General features: G+C 44.4%; 1 protein-coding gene across 1 annotated transcript in view; it reads left to right on the top strand.

The window, feature by feature from the left end:
* MYLK3 (myosin light chain kinase 3) overlaps positions 1-16861 on the top strand; it is a 39743-nt gene extending 22882 nt beyond the window's left edge. The window contains exons 9-14 of the mRNA XM_044987680.1: positions 739-880; positions 3078-3148; positions 7526-7654; positions 9919-10071; positions 13122-13254; positions 14867-16861. Coding sequence (XP_044843615.1) covers positions 739-880; positions 3078-3148; positions 7526-7654; positions 9919-10071; positions 13122-13254; positions 14867-14938 — 700 coding nt within the window. The 3' untranslated portion in view covers positions 14939-16861. The remainder of the gene's footprint in view (positions 1-738; positions 881-3077; positions 3149-7525; positions 7655-9918; positions 10072-13121; positions 13255-14866) is intronic.
* Positions 16862-18680: the final 1819 nt, after the last annotated feature.

Here is an 18680-nt window from a genome sequence, read left to right on the forward strand (position 1 = left end):
CTCTTTTGAACTCGGTGGTTGATCAAGCCGGTAGTAGAAATGGAGAAAAATACATGGGGGGGGGATGGGGAGGGGGATACTATGAGTGTTTCCCAACCTGGGTGAAGGCTTCTTTCATATTTAGAAGCAAACTCTTCAAGAGAAAATCACATATTTGACAATATCAGAACTTAAACAAATGGTAAGAATACCAGCTGTATCCCAGAGCGTATAGAGGGATTTCATACAGGTCTGTTATTAAGAGACAAACATCAGTATGTTTTATTTTTCATTAGTGGGGGTCTGGCCCATAGATACAACACAACTGCATTTTTTATATGAACTGTATCTAGCAAGTTATATAAGAGTACGAGAGTTAAATTAACAAAATAGCAGAGAGAGGGAACTGAAGAGAGACAAAGAAGAGAGAAAACAATTTGTTTTTTGGAGAAGTTAGAAACAAAAAGGAGGAAAGATTTTGGTGGAGAGGTTCATCACCACTGTTCAAAAAGGCAGGAACTGCCTTTGTACCACTAGCAGTGAGAATGTTTGGAGATACCTTGAGGCTAGAACTGAATGAACAGAGAGACCGAAGAAGAGTAGCAGGAGAGAGACAAAGGTCCAGATTTTTAAAGGGACTTAGGCACCTAAAGATGAAGATGGGGCCTAGTGGGATTTTCCAGAGTGCCTAGGCATCTAACTCCCAATCTAATGAGGAATATGTGTATTTTTTCACATTTCTCTTTGTCAATATTTTAGTGTTGATGGCGGTGAATTATTCGACCGAATCACAGATGAAAACTACCATCTAACTGAGTTGGATTCAATCCTTTTTACCAAACAAATATGTGAAGGAGTCCATTACATACATCAGCAGTATATTCTCCATTTAGACCTGAAGGTCAGTAGCTGCAGATCTCAGGTCTTTGGCTAAACTGTACGTTGTGCTGTATGGAGAATCTATATGTATGGGAGCTGCAAATAGAGGGTATTTTCTCTTCCTCTTACTTTATCTTGTAATGAAATAAACTAATTTAGTTCAGTGGCCATCATGAATTAACCCTAGAAGATTCATTTTTTCTTTAATGTTTAATCTTTTCTTAAATATAATAGCTTATTTTAAAGATGATTAAATAAACAGCAGGTTCCTCTGCTTTTACAGTTTTCAGATCACAAGCTTTTCATAGCTGTGTAGAATTGCAAAATAGAGGGTTTAGAAGCCCCTCTATTTGTGTTATAAGACCTGTCCTCTCTTTTGCTTCTTCTCATGTTTGTCCTTGTCTGTGTCTCCCACTGACAGCCTGGGACTGAGCCATTGTAAACTAACATGCTCTAGTGACAATTCTCCACTAGTTCTTTGCGCATAGAGACTATCATTTTCTACATGTTTATATAGTGTCTAGCACAATGGTAGTCCTATGTGGTTGATGTGCAGTTGCTACTGTAATTACAGCTGGTTGGAAAGTGTGTTGTGGGTGTTTTGGTTTGTGGAAAAAAAATTTTTTGTTGAAAACACCCAAACTTGAAAATAATTTAAATTGTTTTTGATTTTTCAGTGAAAAGCTGGAATTATTTGCAGAAAGGAGCCACTTCCTATTTAGAACTTCCTTTAGTTGAAAATCCAATTTTCTATACAAAAGATGTTTCAATGGACATTTTTCCAACTGCAATATCCATGTGAAATTATTATATTTATAATAAATATAATAGTTAGATTGAGGACCTAGTCTTATGAGGTGCTGAGCCTTGCATAGCTAGGTGGCTTCCCAGTATCTCTCCATAAACCTCCTGACAAGTGAGACTGCAAATGTCACCAAAAAAGAACACACAAATCTAATTTTGATGGAAAAGCAAACACTATTTAGCTGTAATTGGCTCATTCCTTGTTTGCATTCCGGTCTCTCAAGATACTGCACTTTCTTGAATAAACCCAGTGTTATAGCGTCTGCCACCTGACTTGCTAAAGCATTCCACACAAAGGTGTCCATTCAGTCCTCCCCTTAAAAGGACCCCTTTCAATTACGTTATGTGATACCTTTGCTATGGACAAATCTGGGAAAATAGTTACACCCCATGGCAGCAGTAAGGAATAAAATCCCTGAAGGCAAGATCCAAGCTGTCACATTTTACTGAGCCAGTTAGGAGGATGATGGGGCCCAAAAATCACCCTCCCATGGTAATAACAGACTGAGGGGAAAAGTTGATATCAATAAACCTCTGAATATTTTCCCCTGCTTCTTTTGCCACATCATTGATTCTCTCCCCTTTAAGAGGAAAAATTAAGGAAGCATTTCAACAAGTGATCTGTGGGTAACATTCCCAACTAGACTTATAGAGTAATTTTTCCTATACAAGCCCTCCAGGCACCCCATAAGCAGCCCATGAACCATACTATCCTTCACCACAATCAGGGGTGGCTCCAGGCCCCAGCACGCCAAGCACGTGCTTGGGGCGGCATGCCGCGGGGAGCGCTCTGCCAGTCGCCGGGAGGGCGGCAGATGGCTCCGGTGGACCTCCCACAGGCGTGCCTACGGAGGGTCCGCTGGTCCCGCGGCTCCGATGGACCTCCCGCAGGCACGCCTGTGGAGGGTCCGCTGGTACCGCAGCTCTGGTGGTCCAACAAAGCCGCAGAACCAGCGGACCCTCTGCAGGCACGCCTGTGGGAGGTCCACCGGAGCCGCCTGCCGCCCTCCCGGCGACTGGCAGAGCGCCCCCTGCGGCATGCCGCCCTGCTTGGGGCGGCGAAATGTCTAGCGCCGCCCCTGACCACAATTGGGCTCAAATATATATTTATATCAGTATAATGGAATACTACACATAGTGCCAGGATAGAACAGAGCCTTAGGAAATGAATGGAAAAAATACAACCACCATTGTATTAAAGCACATAAAGGTGAGATTGACATATGTGACTGATAGGTTCACTGCTGTGAACCAACAAAGAAGTGAACTAGCATTGTTTTAAAAATCTTTCTCTGAAATTGTTCTGTATCTTTGCATTTCAGGTCATGTTTCTGGCTACTCTTCTTGTTAGTGTGTCTCATGTGCAATTTCACTTTCATTTATTTAACTAAAAATATGCTTTTTTCTTTTTCTAGCCTGAAAACATATTGTGTATAAATCGCACAGGAAACCAGATTAAAATTATTGACTTTGGTTTAGCAAGGAGGTAAGACAGTTCAATTATGAGCCACTCAAAATCTACTGACATTTTCTTTTCTTTCATTCTTGTGATGAAAGAATGTTTGTTCACACATTTCAGTGACTTTAAAGTGATTTTGAAATATGAAGGAGCAAAGCAATAATGCTCCTGCAGGCATGAATTTGCAGCTTAGCGCACTAACTGTCATGTTGTCTTTTCCATTTTTGCAGGCTAATGTTGTATTAGTATTCTAGTTTACACACAGTAATGTCTCAAATAGAGTTTTTACTCCAGCGACTCTAGGAAGTCCATTAGGGACTTCACCTTTGCTATTGATTTTATATGGAAGGGGCTCAGATTCTGCAGTGCTGGGCCTCAGTCTAAAACCCCCAAGACAGATGGTTGTCCGTAAAGTAAAATGCATGACAAAACTATCCCATTTGAAACTGGCATACAATGGATCAGCTCTCACCCCACAGTCTCTATCCCTCATCTGCCACAATGTTTGCTTCTCATGGATGAGGGTAAGGGATGAGAGTGTATAGATTAGCTATGAGTTTGCAATCTGAAATGGCTGCAATATGGAGAATGCAGTTTTGGCCTTTAAGCACAAAGATATCACAGAGCAGGGCAGTAGTGATCCCTCTTTTGGCACTGGTGTGACTGCACCTGGAATATTGTTTTCACTTCTAGGAACCACATTACCAGAAAGATATTGCTTAATTGGTGGAAGCTGAGAGTGGAGCAATAAAAATGATCAGGGAGCTAGACTTAAGAAGAAAGGCAAAAAAGATTAATATGGATAGCTTGGCTAAAGAACAGCTAAGGTGAGGCATAACCACCTATAAATAGTTACTGGGTAAATAGCAAGGAGAGAGAGAGGAATTAGCTGGTCCAGTTAATAGTGGTGAAAGATGGAGTAATGGAATGCAATTAAGGGAAGGAAAATGCATGCTCAATCTGAGCCTAACAGTGAGGGATACTAAATTGTAGCAAGGCTATCCATGGAAAACATAGAAGCCCCATTTCTTGGGGCATTTAAAATTAGAATGGACAAAACACTAGAGAATGTTCTAGAACACTTCTGCAACTGCAGGAAGAGGGGACTAATAGGCTTGACAAGTGTTTTCTTTGTCAAACTCATATGAATGTGTCAAGCAAGAAATGTGTACCAATGCTCACTTTCTGTTGCTCTGGTTTAACATAGTTCAGTATTTAAAGGCTGTGAGACATATAGACAGCACCATATGTGAGTTGGGGTCCAGTTTTTACATTGGTCATTTACATCTGCCAAATGGTACAGGATTTAACGCCTCTCACGTGGACATGGTTAGAAGAAGGCCTGGTTGTTTCTGTGCCTGCCCCAGGTTTTTTACTTAACACTAGGCATGTGGGGGAATACTCCCTGATCACCATTCCACATACTCTCCCTAAGACTAGGAGGAGAGAACAGAGCTGTTACTTATCATTTGTTAAGGGCCAATGATATCCTTGGTTCAGGAGTGGGTCCCTTACCATGGGAAGGTTTCTGCAAAACATCCATGGAGACTGTGAAAAAAATCCCTTGGTCTATGTCTGGGCAGGTGGCAGCTCTGATCTGCTAGGTCTGGTCCTTCTCTCCAGTTAATATGAAACTACATCTAAAAGGAGCACAGCTCTTTTGAGAGTCTGGTATAACAGAGTGGAGCAAGTGACCACGAGTTTGTAATAACAGAATAATAGTTGAGTCCTGAGGAAATGTTAACTTAATTCCATAGGGAGAGATGATTTGATTAGGTAAACAACAGGTCATGGTTTACATCAATTCTATGCTGACCCAGTTCTCTTGCAGGGCCGCTCGTATTCTGACCACTCTAACTTAAATAAAAACCCAGACCCATCCTTCTTTCCTGGTCCTCAGGGGCTTGACAGGCCTTGCTATTACCATTGCATCTATGTTTTGCCCTCACTTGCACTGAACTAGAGGAAAGCCAGCGGGTAAAATCTTGGATCCATTGCAATTAATAGCAAAAGTCCCATTTACTTCAGTGGAACCTGGATTTCACTAAACAGTTCTAAAATAAATTTTTGACCCTTTATGTTTCACCTTATGAAATATTACCAGCATTAGCCCTGCTTTGACCAGATGATACATAGCTGTTGTGCCAAAGGAAATTTTATGTAAACATTATATCTTAATCCATAAGCTGTTCTTTCATTTTTCAAGCAGTTTGATTTCTTTTTATACCCCCAAAGAGTTGTCCAGAAGTGGTTCAGTGAGAGAGATGATTTTTTTCTTCTAGTCAGTTTGCCCTCATCATTATGACTTTGCCTATTATTACATATATGCAGTGACCAGAAAAGAGGGTCCTGTTTTATATACAGAAAAAAAATAAGAATATGGAGGGAAAACCATAAGCAGCTATGAAGCATAATCTTCTTTCCTAATGGAAAAAGCAAAAGCCGAGGGCAGGGCTGGCTCCAGACCCCAGCACGCCAAGCGCACGCTTGGGGCAGCATCCCGCAGGAGGGCGGCAGGCGGCTCCGGTGGACCTCCCGCAGACGTGCCTGCGGAGGGTCCACTGGTCCCGCAGTTCCGGTGGAGCAGCCGCAGGCGTGCCTGCGGGAGGTCCACCGGAGCCGCGGAACCAGCGGACCCTCCACAGGCATGTCTGCAGGAGATCCACTGGAGCCGTGGGACCGGCGACCACTAGAGCGCCCCCCGCAGCGTGCCGCCCTGCTTGGGGTGGCAGAAATCCTAGAGCCGCCCCTGGGCGAGGGATATTTGAGTGAAAACAGGAGGTACTGATGTGTGGGCATGAGTTAGTCCCTCCCGAGAAGAAAGCAACAACTTCTTATGGTAGTATAATAATATTTACTTAAAAAAATATTTTCTAAACACTGTGGGGTCCTCATTATACAAACCCATGTATTTCAGCTCAAAGAGCTTTTTTTCTTTAAAAGGATTTTATAAAAATAGAAAAAAATGTACAAAAACAAAATTACAGCTTTAGGGAAAGGGGTGCCCAATAGAAAAGTTTCATTAAAGGCAGTTTGGAAACATGCAAGTAGTGTTTTAAAAAACAACCACCATTTATGGCCTGATCTTATTTGTTACATAGGCAAAATTTCCATTAACTTTAATTGGAGTTATTACTGAGTGACGACTGCAAGACTGTGCCCTTCCTTATATTAACTAGCAAATTATCAACATCTTTCATTGCCTGCAAAACCATCCTGCTGGTTACTAAAATCAAATAATGGTCCCTTCTCAGGGTTCCATCTGGGCATTTATACTGTGCTCATAACTCTGTGATCTGAGCACTTTTACTCAGTGAATTATGGTTTGGGGTCCTGCTGAGCAAAATATCTCCAAACTTGCCTAAAAATGGAATTTGATTCAGTGCATCTTCTGGACAACTTTTGCTCATGAGTCTCCTCTGGAGCACAGCAAAAGTTTAAAGCTGCCTTCTGTGAAGGTAAAAAATCCATTACAATCTATAGATCTCTCATTGTGGAAAGCTTGTCGCCACATGGGGGCGTGTAGGTTACACTACCACGTACCTGCAACGTGAATTAAGCCCTGTGTCTGCCAATTTGAGGATTGAGGATGGAGCTTGTCTCTCTCACCAACAGAAATTGGTCCAATCAAAGATAGTACCTCACCCACCTTGTCTCTCTAGTTTGAGGATGATTTCTTTAGGACTTGTGCCAGAGATTTCTCACTCAAACATAATATCTATAAAAGTGAAAGGTTGGGTTACATGTGCCTGAATGTTAGCTATTCCAATTAGATTTATTTTCTGCAATAACATAGAAAACCAACTGTATTGCCCTCAGCCTATTTCATCCACCTCTGTTCCTGTGACTTGGATTGATCTTATTAGCCAAATCACCACAATGGGGCATACAGAATCTTCCAGAAGACATGGCAGTGATTCTAATGTAATCATGCAACTTTTAGTTGCAACCATATTTGTATTGTCCTGAGTCTTTCTCTGGCTTCTTCTCCTGCCATACTACCACCTGTCTAAATTAGGAAAATTAAGTGATGGATAAAGAGCTGTTTATAACTGTGACTTTGTGAATTGAGGCAGAGTGCCAAAGTTGGAATATGCACCAAGAGAGTGATTCACTAGAGACAAAAAGTTAATAAAAATGATTTAGTTTATTTGATTTTGGTCAGATTTAAATGGCTGATTCATTTAAACATTTGATTAAACTAATTGGAAGTAACTGTGAATTATAAAAAACTCTCTATGGGGATGCACAGGCTGAAATTCTGCATCTTTGAAGACTTCGATATAGAATGTACCTGTCCGGCTTTGCTACAGTATGAAAAATATGACAGTTCTTTTTGCAAGTGTGCAGTGCATGTACTTAGTTTGTTGTTAGTGCTGATGCCCCTTCTTGTTTCTGATGAAGGTACAAACCTCGTGAGAAGCTGAAAGTTAATTTTGGCACTCCTGAATTCCTGGCTCCCGAAGTGGTGAACTATGACTTTGTTTCGTTCCCAACTGACATGTGGAGTGTAGGCGTCATCACGTACATGCTGTGAGTAAGCCTCTGTGTGGGTCATGGCCATGGCATCATATGCTCTATAAGAAAGGCCAATGGAAGGTATTTTCAGAGTTGGAATGCAGCCAATTCAGAGATTCCCATCTAGGGAGTGTGTCTTCCTTATTGCACTCACTTCATTACCCAAAAGAGAGAGCCAATGAAAGTGAACATCACTGCTACACAGCTTGAAATACCTGAAAAACAATCAATCTTCATTCTAAATACTTAAACCTTCTGTTTTCTCTTTGCCTTCTTGGTGTCTAGTTAATAAAAACAAAACAAATCAAGTTTCATTTACTCAGACAAGGTGTAATCAGTTGCCTGAAACATAACAGAACTTCTGCTTTCAATGAGTTATTGAGGTCTCAGACTTTATCTTTTCATTTAAATCAGGCCCTTGGGAACCTGATCCAAAAGGACTTTTGCACCCAACACACACACAACAGGGCCGGATTAACCTTTTATGGGCCCAGCACCAAACATATTTGTGGGCCCCCATGGAGGCAATGGAGCATGGTGCAGGGAGGTCAGTCCCCGGAGCGAAGGGCCAGCCAGAGGCAATGGGGCATGGCATGGTAGGGGCGGCCCTGCTCCGCCCAATGCGAGGCACTATTTACAAACCGGCAGTTGCCAGACGCACAGTGGCCTGCCAGGCCCTGTGCTGCAAGCATGTCCCTTCCCCTCGGGGGTGGGCCTATGGGCCACACAGCACCCCCCGTCCAACACCCCCTGACTCCCTATGGCCAGAGCCCCCCCCAGATCCACCCACAAATGCACAGCGCCCTGCACACCACCCCTCCCCACAGCCCCCCCACAACTGCCCAGCACCCCCCACAGAACACCCACTCCCTAGTGCCCCAACATACAGAGAACTTCCCTGCCCCTTCACAGCTCAGCACCCTCCCCAGACTCCCCACAGACCCACTCCCCTAAGCCCTGCCTCCCAGCCGCACTCACCAGCCCTGCTGGGAGGTGAGGGTGTCTGCTGGCTGAGCCGGCAGCGCAGCCAGGGCTGGTCCCAGGGCTGGGAATTGCTCCAGCCCCTCGGGAGTGGCGTGATCAGCCAGGGCAGGTTCTGGCCCTCAATATGCAGTTGCCTGGAGGGGCCCAGCCAAGCACTTCACACTGTTCCTGCCCCTGCCCCCACACACACCTACACCTGGCTGAGACTGGCCAGGCTTCGGCACCAGTGCCAGGCGGCTCAGCCCCAGGGAGACAGGTGGGGCTGCACAGGCCTGGAGCCAGAGGTGCATTGGGGTCTGGCCAGGGGGCAGAGAGGAGCAGGGGGTGGGGCCGGGGGGCAGAGAGGAGCAGGGGATGGGGCCGGGGGGCAGAGAGAGAGGAGCCCTCGGCCAGCAGGCTGAGAGGAGGGAGTGGTGGGCAGGGGGAGGAGCAGGGTCTCAGGGCGCAGTGCAAGCGGAGCAGGCCAGGGCCCCTTCTGAGCATGGTCCCAGCTCCATGGAGCCACTGTAAACCCAGCACACGAGTTATTCCTGCCCTGTGGGGAGTTACTTCCTGGGCCTGAAAAATTCACTTCACAGCCACACATGGGATTAAAATTCTTCCCTGGAGTTTAGGTTGTGGGCCATATGGGGGTGCGGGGGTGTGTGTGTGTGATCTCTACGGGCTCTCTACCTACACAGCATCACATTTTTTGGTAGCTGTTTTCAATGGCCTGGGTTATTTTTTATTTAAGTTTATGTAGAAGCCAAAAAAAAAATTGTATGTGAATCCAGTCATAAATTATTTAAGAAACAAAGAAGACTAATTGAAGAAAATATTTTTCAAACACTATTTTAATCTAAAGTAAATATGGATTTAGGCCTCAATTCAGCACTTGTGTGCATGCTTAGCTTTAGGCAGGTGAGCAGTCCTATTCCTGACTGACAAAGCAATTGAGCATGTGCTCACATCGCATTGAATTCAATTCCTTGGACGTCCATTAACTCTGACCCTGGAGTTGGCAGAGTGAGCTGCAAATGGGCAATGTGAAGCATTCCTTCCCTCCTGAGTGAGCTTTCTTGTGCCACCATGCTCCTAGTGCTACTGACCTGAGTAGCTAGGGACTGAGCCAAGGACCCAAGCCCCACCATAGCAGACGTTGCACTGGCCTTTGGGATGGTATCTAGATGGAACCCTCTTTTCTATGTGACTGGTGTGATTCTAAAGCAGCAGAGAGCGCAGTGAGGATACATAGGAGAAATACACGTTTCCCATTATTAGCTGCCCATTTCTCTCTCTCTCTCTCTTTTTTAAAGGCTCAGTGGCTTATCGCCATTCCTAGGAGAAACGGATGCAGAGACAATGAATTACATAGTGAACTGCAGCTGGGATTTTGATGCAGAAGCATTTGAACAACTCTCAGAAGAGGCAAAAGACTTTATTTCCAAACTCCTTGTGAAGGAGAAGAGGTATCTTCTTCTATGTTTGCCACGGCAGTCCTACCATTTAGAAAAAGTCCTTCCTAGCTAAATATATGTATGGTAGCCAATCACTGAATGTTAGTACCATGACTTTTCTTTTGCCATGTTTGTGTCTACCAGGCAGTTCAGTAGTGACACAAACCTTATTTTTTAAAAGAACGTCAGTGTATTTCAATCAAGGTAAAGGCTCTCCCAGTAACTGTGCCTGGTGCAAGAGAGGTTAAACGGAGGAAATGTGGAATCATTTGTTTTGTTTTAAGAAGAACCTTTCACATATGTCCAGAAGCTAGTTCTGTCATCACTTCGGCTTCTTTATAAGCATTGATACAAACTGCAAAAATGTCTCTCAAAATACAAAAGGTGATTTGTAGCAGCTGCAGTTATGAAAGCGACATTATTCCCAATCCAAGTGCCTTCCATACACTGGATAGGTACAAAGAACCATCTGGGGCCTAATTCTGCTCTAGGAGTTGTATGCTCAGCTCCCATTGAAGTCAAAGGGAGCTGTATACATTGTATTGTAGGACAGAATGTGGCCCAGCTTGTCAAATACTGATGCCGAATGAAGTTACATGGGCCTCGTCTTCCTTTGATGAACATGTGTCCAGTGAATCCTTCTACCAATAATGGGAATGTTTCGCATTGTTCTAGGAGAAAATTGTTAACAGGAACACTTAAAACCCTGGCTTTTTCCAGACTGTCAGCTGGTGGTGCTGGAACTCTTTTAATAGTGGGGGTGCTGAAGCCAGCACCCTTACCACTGTCTGCATCCGCCCGCCCCACCCAGCTGGGGCCAGGAGCAGTACCATGTCTCCGGGAGGGGGGGAACCAGACAGGGGTCAGCAAAGGCTGGGGAGGGCATGGGGCCCGCAGCCGGGACCTCTCATGTGGGGCCAGTAACAGAGCCCCAGCTGCCAGGACCCAGGAGCGGGGGGCCAGCGCCCCAAAAGCAGAGCCCCAGGCACGGGGCCCCAGACATAGGGCCAGCAGCTGGGAAGAGAGGCTGGCAGCTGGGCTCCGGGCCAGTGGCCGGGGAGCAGGGCGCGGAGCCAGTGGCTGGGACCTGAGCCCCGGACGCAGGGCCAGGGAGCAGAGTCCGGGGCGCGGGGCCCTGGTGCAGGGACCCAGGCATGGAGCCAGCGGCCAAGTAGCAGGGCCAGCAGCTGGGACCCAAGCCCTCGGCTGGGGAGAGGAGGCCTGGGCCTAGGGTCAGTGGCCCCGGGTAAAATGTGGGGGTGCTGCAGCACCCCCACACCTATAGTTCCCACGGCTAAGCTGTCAGCTAACCTATGCAAATGAGATTTAATAATAAAGTTCTTAATACTAACTTGTGAATGAAAGTTAAGACGGGCATTAAACTGGAAGGGTAATTGTCATCTAGCGGACTTGAGCAGAGGGATAGGAGTCGGAAGACAAGGCGTCTGCTCCTGACGGCCACTGACTTGCTGTGCGATCTTAACTTCAGAAACTCCCATCTGTAAAAAGGAATTAGTAATGCTTGAAGGTTGTGCAGAGCACTTAAGAGATCTGGGGATGAAAAATGCTATTTAAGGGCAGATGATTACTAATTATTATTATAAGCAAGCAGCATTGCTGGAGCTGCCAGCTGCTCACTAGGCATAATGGCAGGCTGTGGCTCACTCTCTTGGAGAAAGGGGAGTGACCAGTCCACAGCAAACCCTTCCCTCCTGAGACAGCAGGGGATGACCTGGTGCAACAGCTTGTCCTAGCTTCTAGCACAGGGGCAGGCAACCTATGGCATGTGTGCTAATTTTTAGTGGCACTCACGCTGCCTGGATTCTGGCCACCGGTCTGGGGGGCTCTGCATTTTAATTTAATTTTAAATGAAGCTTAAACATTTTGAAACCTTATTTACTTTACATACAACAATAGTTTAGTTATATATTATAGACTTATAGAAAGAGACCTTCTAAAAATGTTAAAATGTATTGCTGGCATGCGAAACCTTAAGAGTGAATAAATGAGGACTCGGCACACCACTTCTGAAAGGTTGCCGACCTCTGTCCTAGCACATTCTTGTTCACCAGGAGGGATTCTGGCTGGCTGCTCACATGATGCACAAGGCTGCTAACCATCAGTTCTGTTGACACCTTTTTCCTTGAGCGGCAGCTGAGCCAAAGGCAGGACTTAGCCCTATCTTTTCACATTGAAGTTCAAAGGCAAGTTCAAATTTTTAAAAAAAATTACACAAAGGACGCCCAAAAAGAAAAGATCCAGGATTTTCTTGTACTCCATGTGTTTTCAAAGGCTCATGGAAATGATCTCCTATTGAGCACCTTGTTGACCGTCTACATACTGTAGTTGTTATTACAATTAAATTATGTTTGTTATAAATCAGCCTTTTGGCTGTCACATCTCCAAAGTACTGAACACAAAGACGAGCTGTGTGCGGATAGTTGAAGCTGAAACAGAACCTGTAAGTTTCCAGCCAGCTGCAGGAGGAATACTTGAAAGCCATACCTGTTGTTTACACATGGATGCTCTCATTAGTGTTAATTGACTTTTGTGGGCATCTGTGAGCCTCCTTAAATATCCAGAAGGGAATGCTCTTGCATTGTCAGGGGAGATGGACTACATAACACCACAAGTTAGTATCTCTGTGTTCTTTGATGCTCTTGGCACGGTCCTACATAAATGCCATGTGTTCTACCATTCACATTCCAAAATCACATCCAAATAATAGAGCAACAAGGTTATGTAATACTCAGGCATAAACCCAAGTGCAGAAGAACCTAAAACACCTCTAAGCACCACTTAGTCCCACCAGGAGGGTAGGAGTGAGAATTGGTCGTCATGCAGGCTCTCTACGCTGATACCTGGCAGCGATAAAGGGCCTTACCCCCATCTTTTTTTGTATGTTTACTTTTATTTTCATTTAGAAAAAACAGCCTTTCACACGTGCTATCAGTGAAGAGCAGCTGAACCATTCCACTGCAAGCAGACAAGGAGATTCTGTGTCAATCACAATACTGGTAGCAACATTTACAGCACAGCCCTTCACCAATTTTATTTTCTAGTTGCAGGATGAGCGCAGCACAGTGTCTGAAACACGAGTGGCTAAATGATCTGCCTGGCAAAGCCAAGAAATCCAAGCTTTGCCTGAAGTCCCAGTTGCTGCTACGGAGTTACATGGCTCATAGAAAATGGAAGGTAAATAGACACAGTCTGTCATTATTTCCAAAGAAGAGTGATTGTACTAGTTCAATGCAGGCAGGGCCCTTATTCCTTCTTTGACATAGTCCTCTTCTAAACATGGAGATCTTCCTTGCAATATGAATTTGGGAATTGTATTTGCAGTTATAGATTTGAGAGTTCACTTGCTCTTTTAAGTCACGGCATCTCTGAGTTTAGGTACTTTGTTTCTAAATTTTTACTCTTATTTCTTATTGGTGTTTCAAAAAACATTAGGTGTAAAGTTCCAGGAATTGAAAGGCTTCAGACACTATTTATTTGATGTTAAACATGTAACCTTCCAAGCAAAAGCAGCTACTTTTCAGTTGATATAGTTGCATTAGCCTGTCTTTAATGTATAGAAAATACTGGAATGATATAACAGAAGGTTATTTTGTGTAGTATTCATCGGAAAGGTCTAGGACCAAGCAAAATCTGAGTTCAAATCCATTCTGAGTCCCTCATTCACTGTACAACCTTGGGAAAATTACCTGACCTTCTTGTGTCACAATCCAGCCAGAAGGAAAATTACATACTTTCAGGACCACTGATAATCTCTTGCTAGTTCTTGAACCATTCTCAGTAAATATGTAGGAATTTCCATAAAAGGTGATCAATAATCATACTCTGATAAGGGGGGACACAACAACCCTGGAACATTTAACCTATAGGAAGAAGACAAACTCCAACCCAGTTTTTACTCACTAGTGAGAGTAGCAAAACCTTGCTAATGAGTTAGACCCTGAAGACCAAACTTTCTTTACTTGCCCAGACTCCAGAATTACTGCTACTTGTTGCATTTAAAAAAAGTCTTCATCCCAAGCTATTTTATACCACATTTGCTAACAGATGCATACAGCCTTTTGTTCTTTGTATAAACACTCTTTTACAGCCACAAAGAGGATTCTCTAGTACAAAGCATTTCATGATTCCCAATGGAGAGGATTCAAGTGTCACTCTTTTAGCATTGTTAACATTACGCTAATCATAGATAGCTGCTTTTCCTTTGATCATGTTGGCACCTCGGGTCCCTAAAGTGTTATAATTAATGTCTGTTGCCTGTGGTTTGGTAACACGCTGGCTATTATCCAGAGACAGGAGAGTAACCTATTTAATCCATTATAGCTGTTCCTATGATAGTTTATTTACAAGACTCTCCTGTGAGGAAGGGGACTGTGTTATTTTAAGTGTAACCCTGATTTAATTAGGAGCTGCAGAAGAAAGGAGGTGTACTTAGAGCTAGCTGGCTTCCCCAAGACTGACAGGTGCAACAGAAGATGTGAGAACTGGTGCTAATTAGTTCCCCCAATTTCACTAAGGCTACAAATGTACCTCGAAAACTTCATGAACCTTCCACTCCCACTACTTTTCAGTTGTTGTAGTTGCATCACCCTGTCTTCAATGTGTAGTCAATATTGGAGTGACACAACAGAACGCTGTTCTGTGTAGTATTCAGTGCAGAGGTCTGGGAGCTAGAAAAAAATCTGCATTTACTATCCGGAGTCCCTTATTGAAAAAAATCAATTGTTGATCGCAAAGTGTGCGTTGGCTCAGTGATGCTCACATTTAGGTTTTTCTGTTTCGTTCACAGAAACATTTTTATGTGGTTGCTGCTGCCAATCGGCTGAGAAGGTTTCCGAGCATGTCTGTCAACCTTGCATAAGCTGCTGTGGAAGAGCTATAGGCCTTAGAGCTAGAGATGAAGCAGAGAGAAAAGGACTGGATGTGTCTCTCTCTTCCCCCACCACTTTTGCCATCCTCATGTTATGTATCATGCAAGTGCTTAGGTACCAGAACTGCCTCCGAGCACAACAACATAGAATGAATTTTACTAATCTTTATAAAACAGGGGTTTCCATAGTTCTGTTTTACAAGCTCTCAGCTACTGGACATAGTGATACATAAATATTCATGATATAGCTCCACTCATAGCTATGATGATATGCTCATAATTAGCAGTTAAGTTCCTTGAGTGGGACCCATTTCGTTTGGAAGTCTTTGATTATTTATATGGTTCCAAAGGGTGGAGTATAGCAGCAAGCACCTGCTCAGCAGCAGTGGATACCTTAAGACTTTCTATGTTAATGAGGTGCTGTACTATCACTTTTAGGGCATTGCAACAGTGGTGATAGATTTGGAGGGATAATAGTGCTATAGTTTCCCAAAGAAAATTTTTACTTTTTTTCTGTCTCTTCCCCCCACCCACTGCTTTTTTTTTTTTTTTTTGCGCACAGAAGCATCACAATAATGCATGGCAAACTAGTCAGAGTAGAAAGAAAAAGTGTCTTCCACATTATCCTTTAAAACAAAATCCACTGCTTTCAGAGATATTTAAAACCTGGCACAAGTTAAGATAGATTGTCCCCTACCGCTCTATTTTTATAATGGGTCAAACTGATTAAATAGCTCTTTAGGTTGGTATGAATCTAAGTTCAACTGCCACAAATGAAAAACAATTGGGATGACAATCTGGTGGATGCAATACTGTGCAGTTAGGTGTCACCACCTCCCCAGGAACAGAGGTTTTCTAAGTTGATAGTTGAGTTCAACACTTCTGCCAAATACCATGAACTGTAACAGACAAGCTACTGCTTTGTAACAGATGAACTGGTTTTTGTTTCTGTTCAGCTGCTGGGGAGGGGAGGGACGGAGGAGGAAGGATCAGTGAATTGCCAGCCTTTGACTCTCTTTCAGTCACATGGGAACTGTTGCCCTTTTTCTGATTGTTTAAAAACAAAAATTAATTGGTATTGTGAAGAAAAAGGTTAATGTCAAGAACCCAAGTTTTTTTTTCTTCTGATGCTTATAAAGCTGGAGGCACCCCATCTAACATAAGCCCAGTATCAGTTGTGTTTCCTTAGTGTTTATCAGGCACTTTTGTAGAGGTGGCTGGCATGCTGTTTCCTTTGTGGCTAACCTAGAGGCTGCACCACTCTATGTGAGCTGATTAAAATAATTTATCACTAACAGTAGCAGCTTAAGACTGCACATTAAGCCTAATCAAATCACAATTTTACTCCCATTAACTCATAGCCCTTCAATTGCCTAAGGTGGTTGTTGCTACTAGCCCTCATCAAGACCTTAAAAATTGCTTACCCTAGTTTAATGTTAAGCTTGTCTAGCTTTTCAGTTCAGTTCTAGACGTCTCCCTTCACGGCCAGATGGACTGGACTTGTACAGCACTTTTGGCATTATGTCAGAGGGCACCAAAAGTTACATGAAAAAATCCTGACAAGGGATCACCTTCTATGAAGGCCCAAACTTGTTCACATTTCCCCTCCCTGGTGACACTGCATGGTAAACAGTTATTGTTAGTATGCCTAGTTATGAAAGTAACACTAATAAATCTCAGTAAAAATGTAACTGGCCTATTTCTCTCGAGTCTGAAATACAGTAATCAGTCTAATGTAAAGGCAGAATTGGTGAGCCCTTTACAACTGACTTTCTCCCAGAGTGTGGACCCTCCTTCGATATTATGAAATCTGGTTTAGAAAAAAATTCTGGAATCTCATTTTACAGCTATTCTGAGTGAGTTGAGACTGCTCAGCGTTTGCCCTGCTCTTCAGCATTTGTCTGGCCTCTTCCTGAATCAACTTGTTAAAATTTTAACTTAAACCAACCCCAAAACAAATGTAAGTTGACAGGGAGGAATGCTTCCACTTTCCCTCTTAATTTTTTTAAAACAGGGTGGAGCAGAGTGGGTGAAGAGAAGCGAGAGATAAGCAAACTTATCTCTTAAGAAGCTGGTCAGTTTTAATTTTCAACTTGCCATGGCAGCATCTCTTCTTCATTACCTTGTCTTTGTAAATGGATAATGGATGGATGCCCTTACTTATTCATGCTTAAGGCTGCGACTTTGTCACAGAAGTCATGGCATCTGTGACTTCCCATGACCTTCATGACTACTGCAGTGGCTGGTGCTGGCCTTGGGCCAGCAGCAGCAGCAGTTTGAGTGTGTGGGAGGGAGCTCAGGGCCAGTGGCAGGGGATTGGGGGATGCTTACCTCAGGGTGTGGGGTGGTCCCCGGCTCCCACTGGCATGGCCCTGCAGCTCCTAGGCAGAGGGGCCAAGGGGCTTTGTGCGCTGTCCATGCTCGCAGGCCCCGTCCCCTGCTGCTCCCATTGGCTGGGAACTGCGCAGCCAGTGCTTGTGGTGGATGCAATGTGCAGAGCCCCCTGGCCCCTCTGCTGCCTAGGAGCTGCAGGACACGTGGAGCCGAGTAGAGAGCCCCTGCCAGCCTCGCCAGGCACCCCCCCCCAGCACCATCGGAGTCCCAAGACACCTCCCTCAGCACCCGCGGTGCCCCCAGACTTCCCCCCACCCAAGCACCTGCAACCCCCAGCCCAAGTTTTAGTTAGGGGTATATAGTAAAAGTCATGGGCAGGTCACAGGCAGTGAATTTTTGTTTACTGCCCGTGACCTGTCTGACTTTTACTAAAAATACCCGTGACTAAAACATAGCCTTATTCATGATATACGTTTTACACTGACTGCAGGCTGCACCCTGTTCCTTGATGTTTAGTTTTTCCAATTGCCTTCTTTTGGCTCAGACCTTCCTTCTTAACATGAAAGTCCCTTCAGAATATCCATCCCGCACATAGTAGCAGGCCAGGCTTTCACAAGTCTCCTTCCCCCAAGCCTCCTGGGGTTAACCTCTCTGCAGAACTCTTTCAATTTATTTAAAAAAACCCCAGCAGTTTCTATAGAACCCTTTTGGTTTCATCCTTATTACACCAGAGAGGACTTTTGTACCACAGCCCCATACAAATGAATCAGTGGATTAAAAGAGATTTAGGGTGATAGTCTGGCCCCTTTCCATAGCCATGGCCCTAAAAGCCCCAATTCCCAACTTTGGGAGGACTCGCCTGGTGCAGGCCAAAAGCTCCCCCAGGACCCTGCTTCACAAGTGTCAATGAACTGGCGGGGTGGGGCTGTAGCCCTCTGCCCTACTGCCATTCCTGACAGGCAGTGGGAGTGAGGGTGCCACACCTCACGGTATACAAGACTCTTAATTATGCTGGGGGCCCAGAGCAGCCTTGTAGTGGGATGACCCAAAGGTGGCTTAACACAGGATTACCTACCCTGCCTCTGTAAATTCCATGCTTTGGCTCTGGAGGGTGAGATTCTGCACCTGCTCTCTACTCGCTAACCTTGGAGATGGGCCTCTCACTTTAATTTCATATATGCATTATATTGTAACAGGCTACTCGTGTCCTTTATACGTGGGGTGGGGAGAGGAGACTGAAACATAGGAGTTCACTTTATTGTACTAATTTTCACAGCTCTGTTACAATGGCTACTTCAACCTGAGTGCAGAACCACACCTATCAGTCAGTGACAGCAGAGGAATGCCCAGCCCCCTGACGTGTATTAGCATCCAAGCACTATAGTCTTTGCAGCATGTT

Source organism: Mauremys mutica, chromosome 14 (assembly GCF_020497125.1).
Source record: "Mauremys mutica isolate MM-2020 ecotype Southern chromosome 14, ASM2049712v1, whole genome shotgun sequence".
NCBI classification, from domain to species: domain Eukaryota; kingdom Metazoa; phylum Chordata; order Testudines; family Geoemydidae; genus Mauremys; species Mauremys mutica.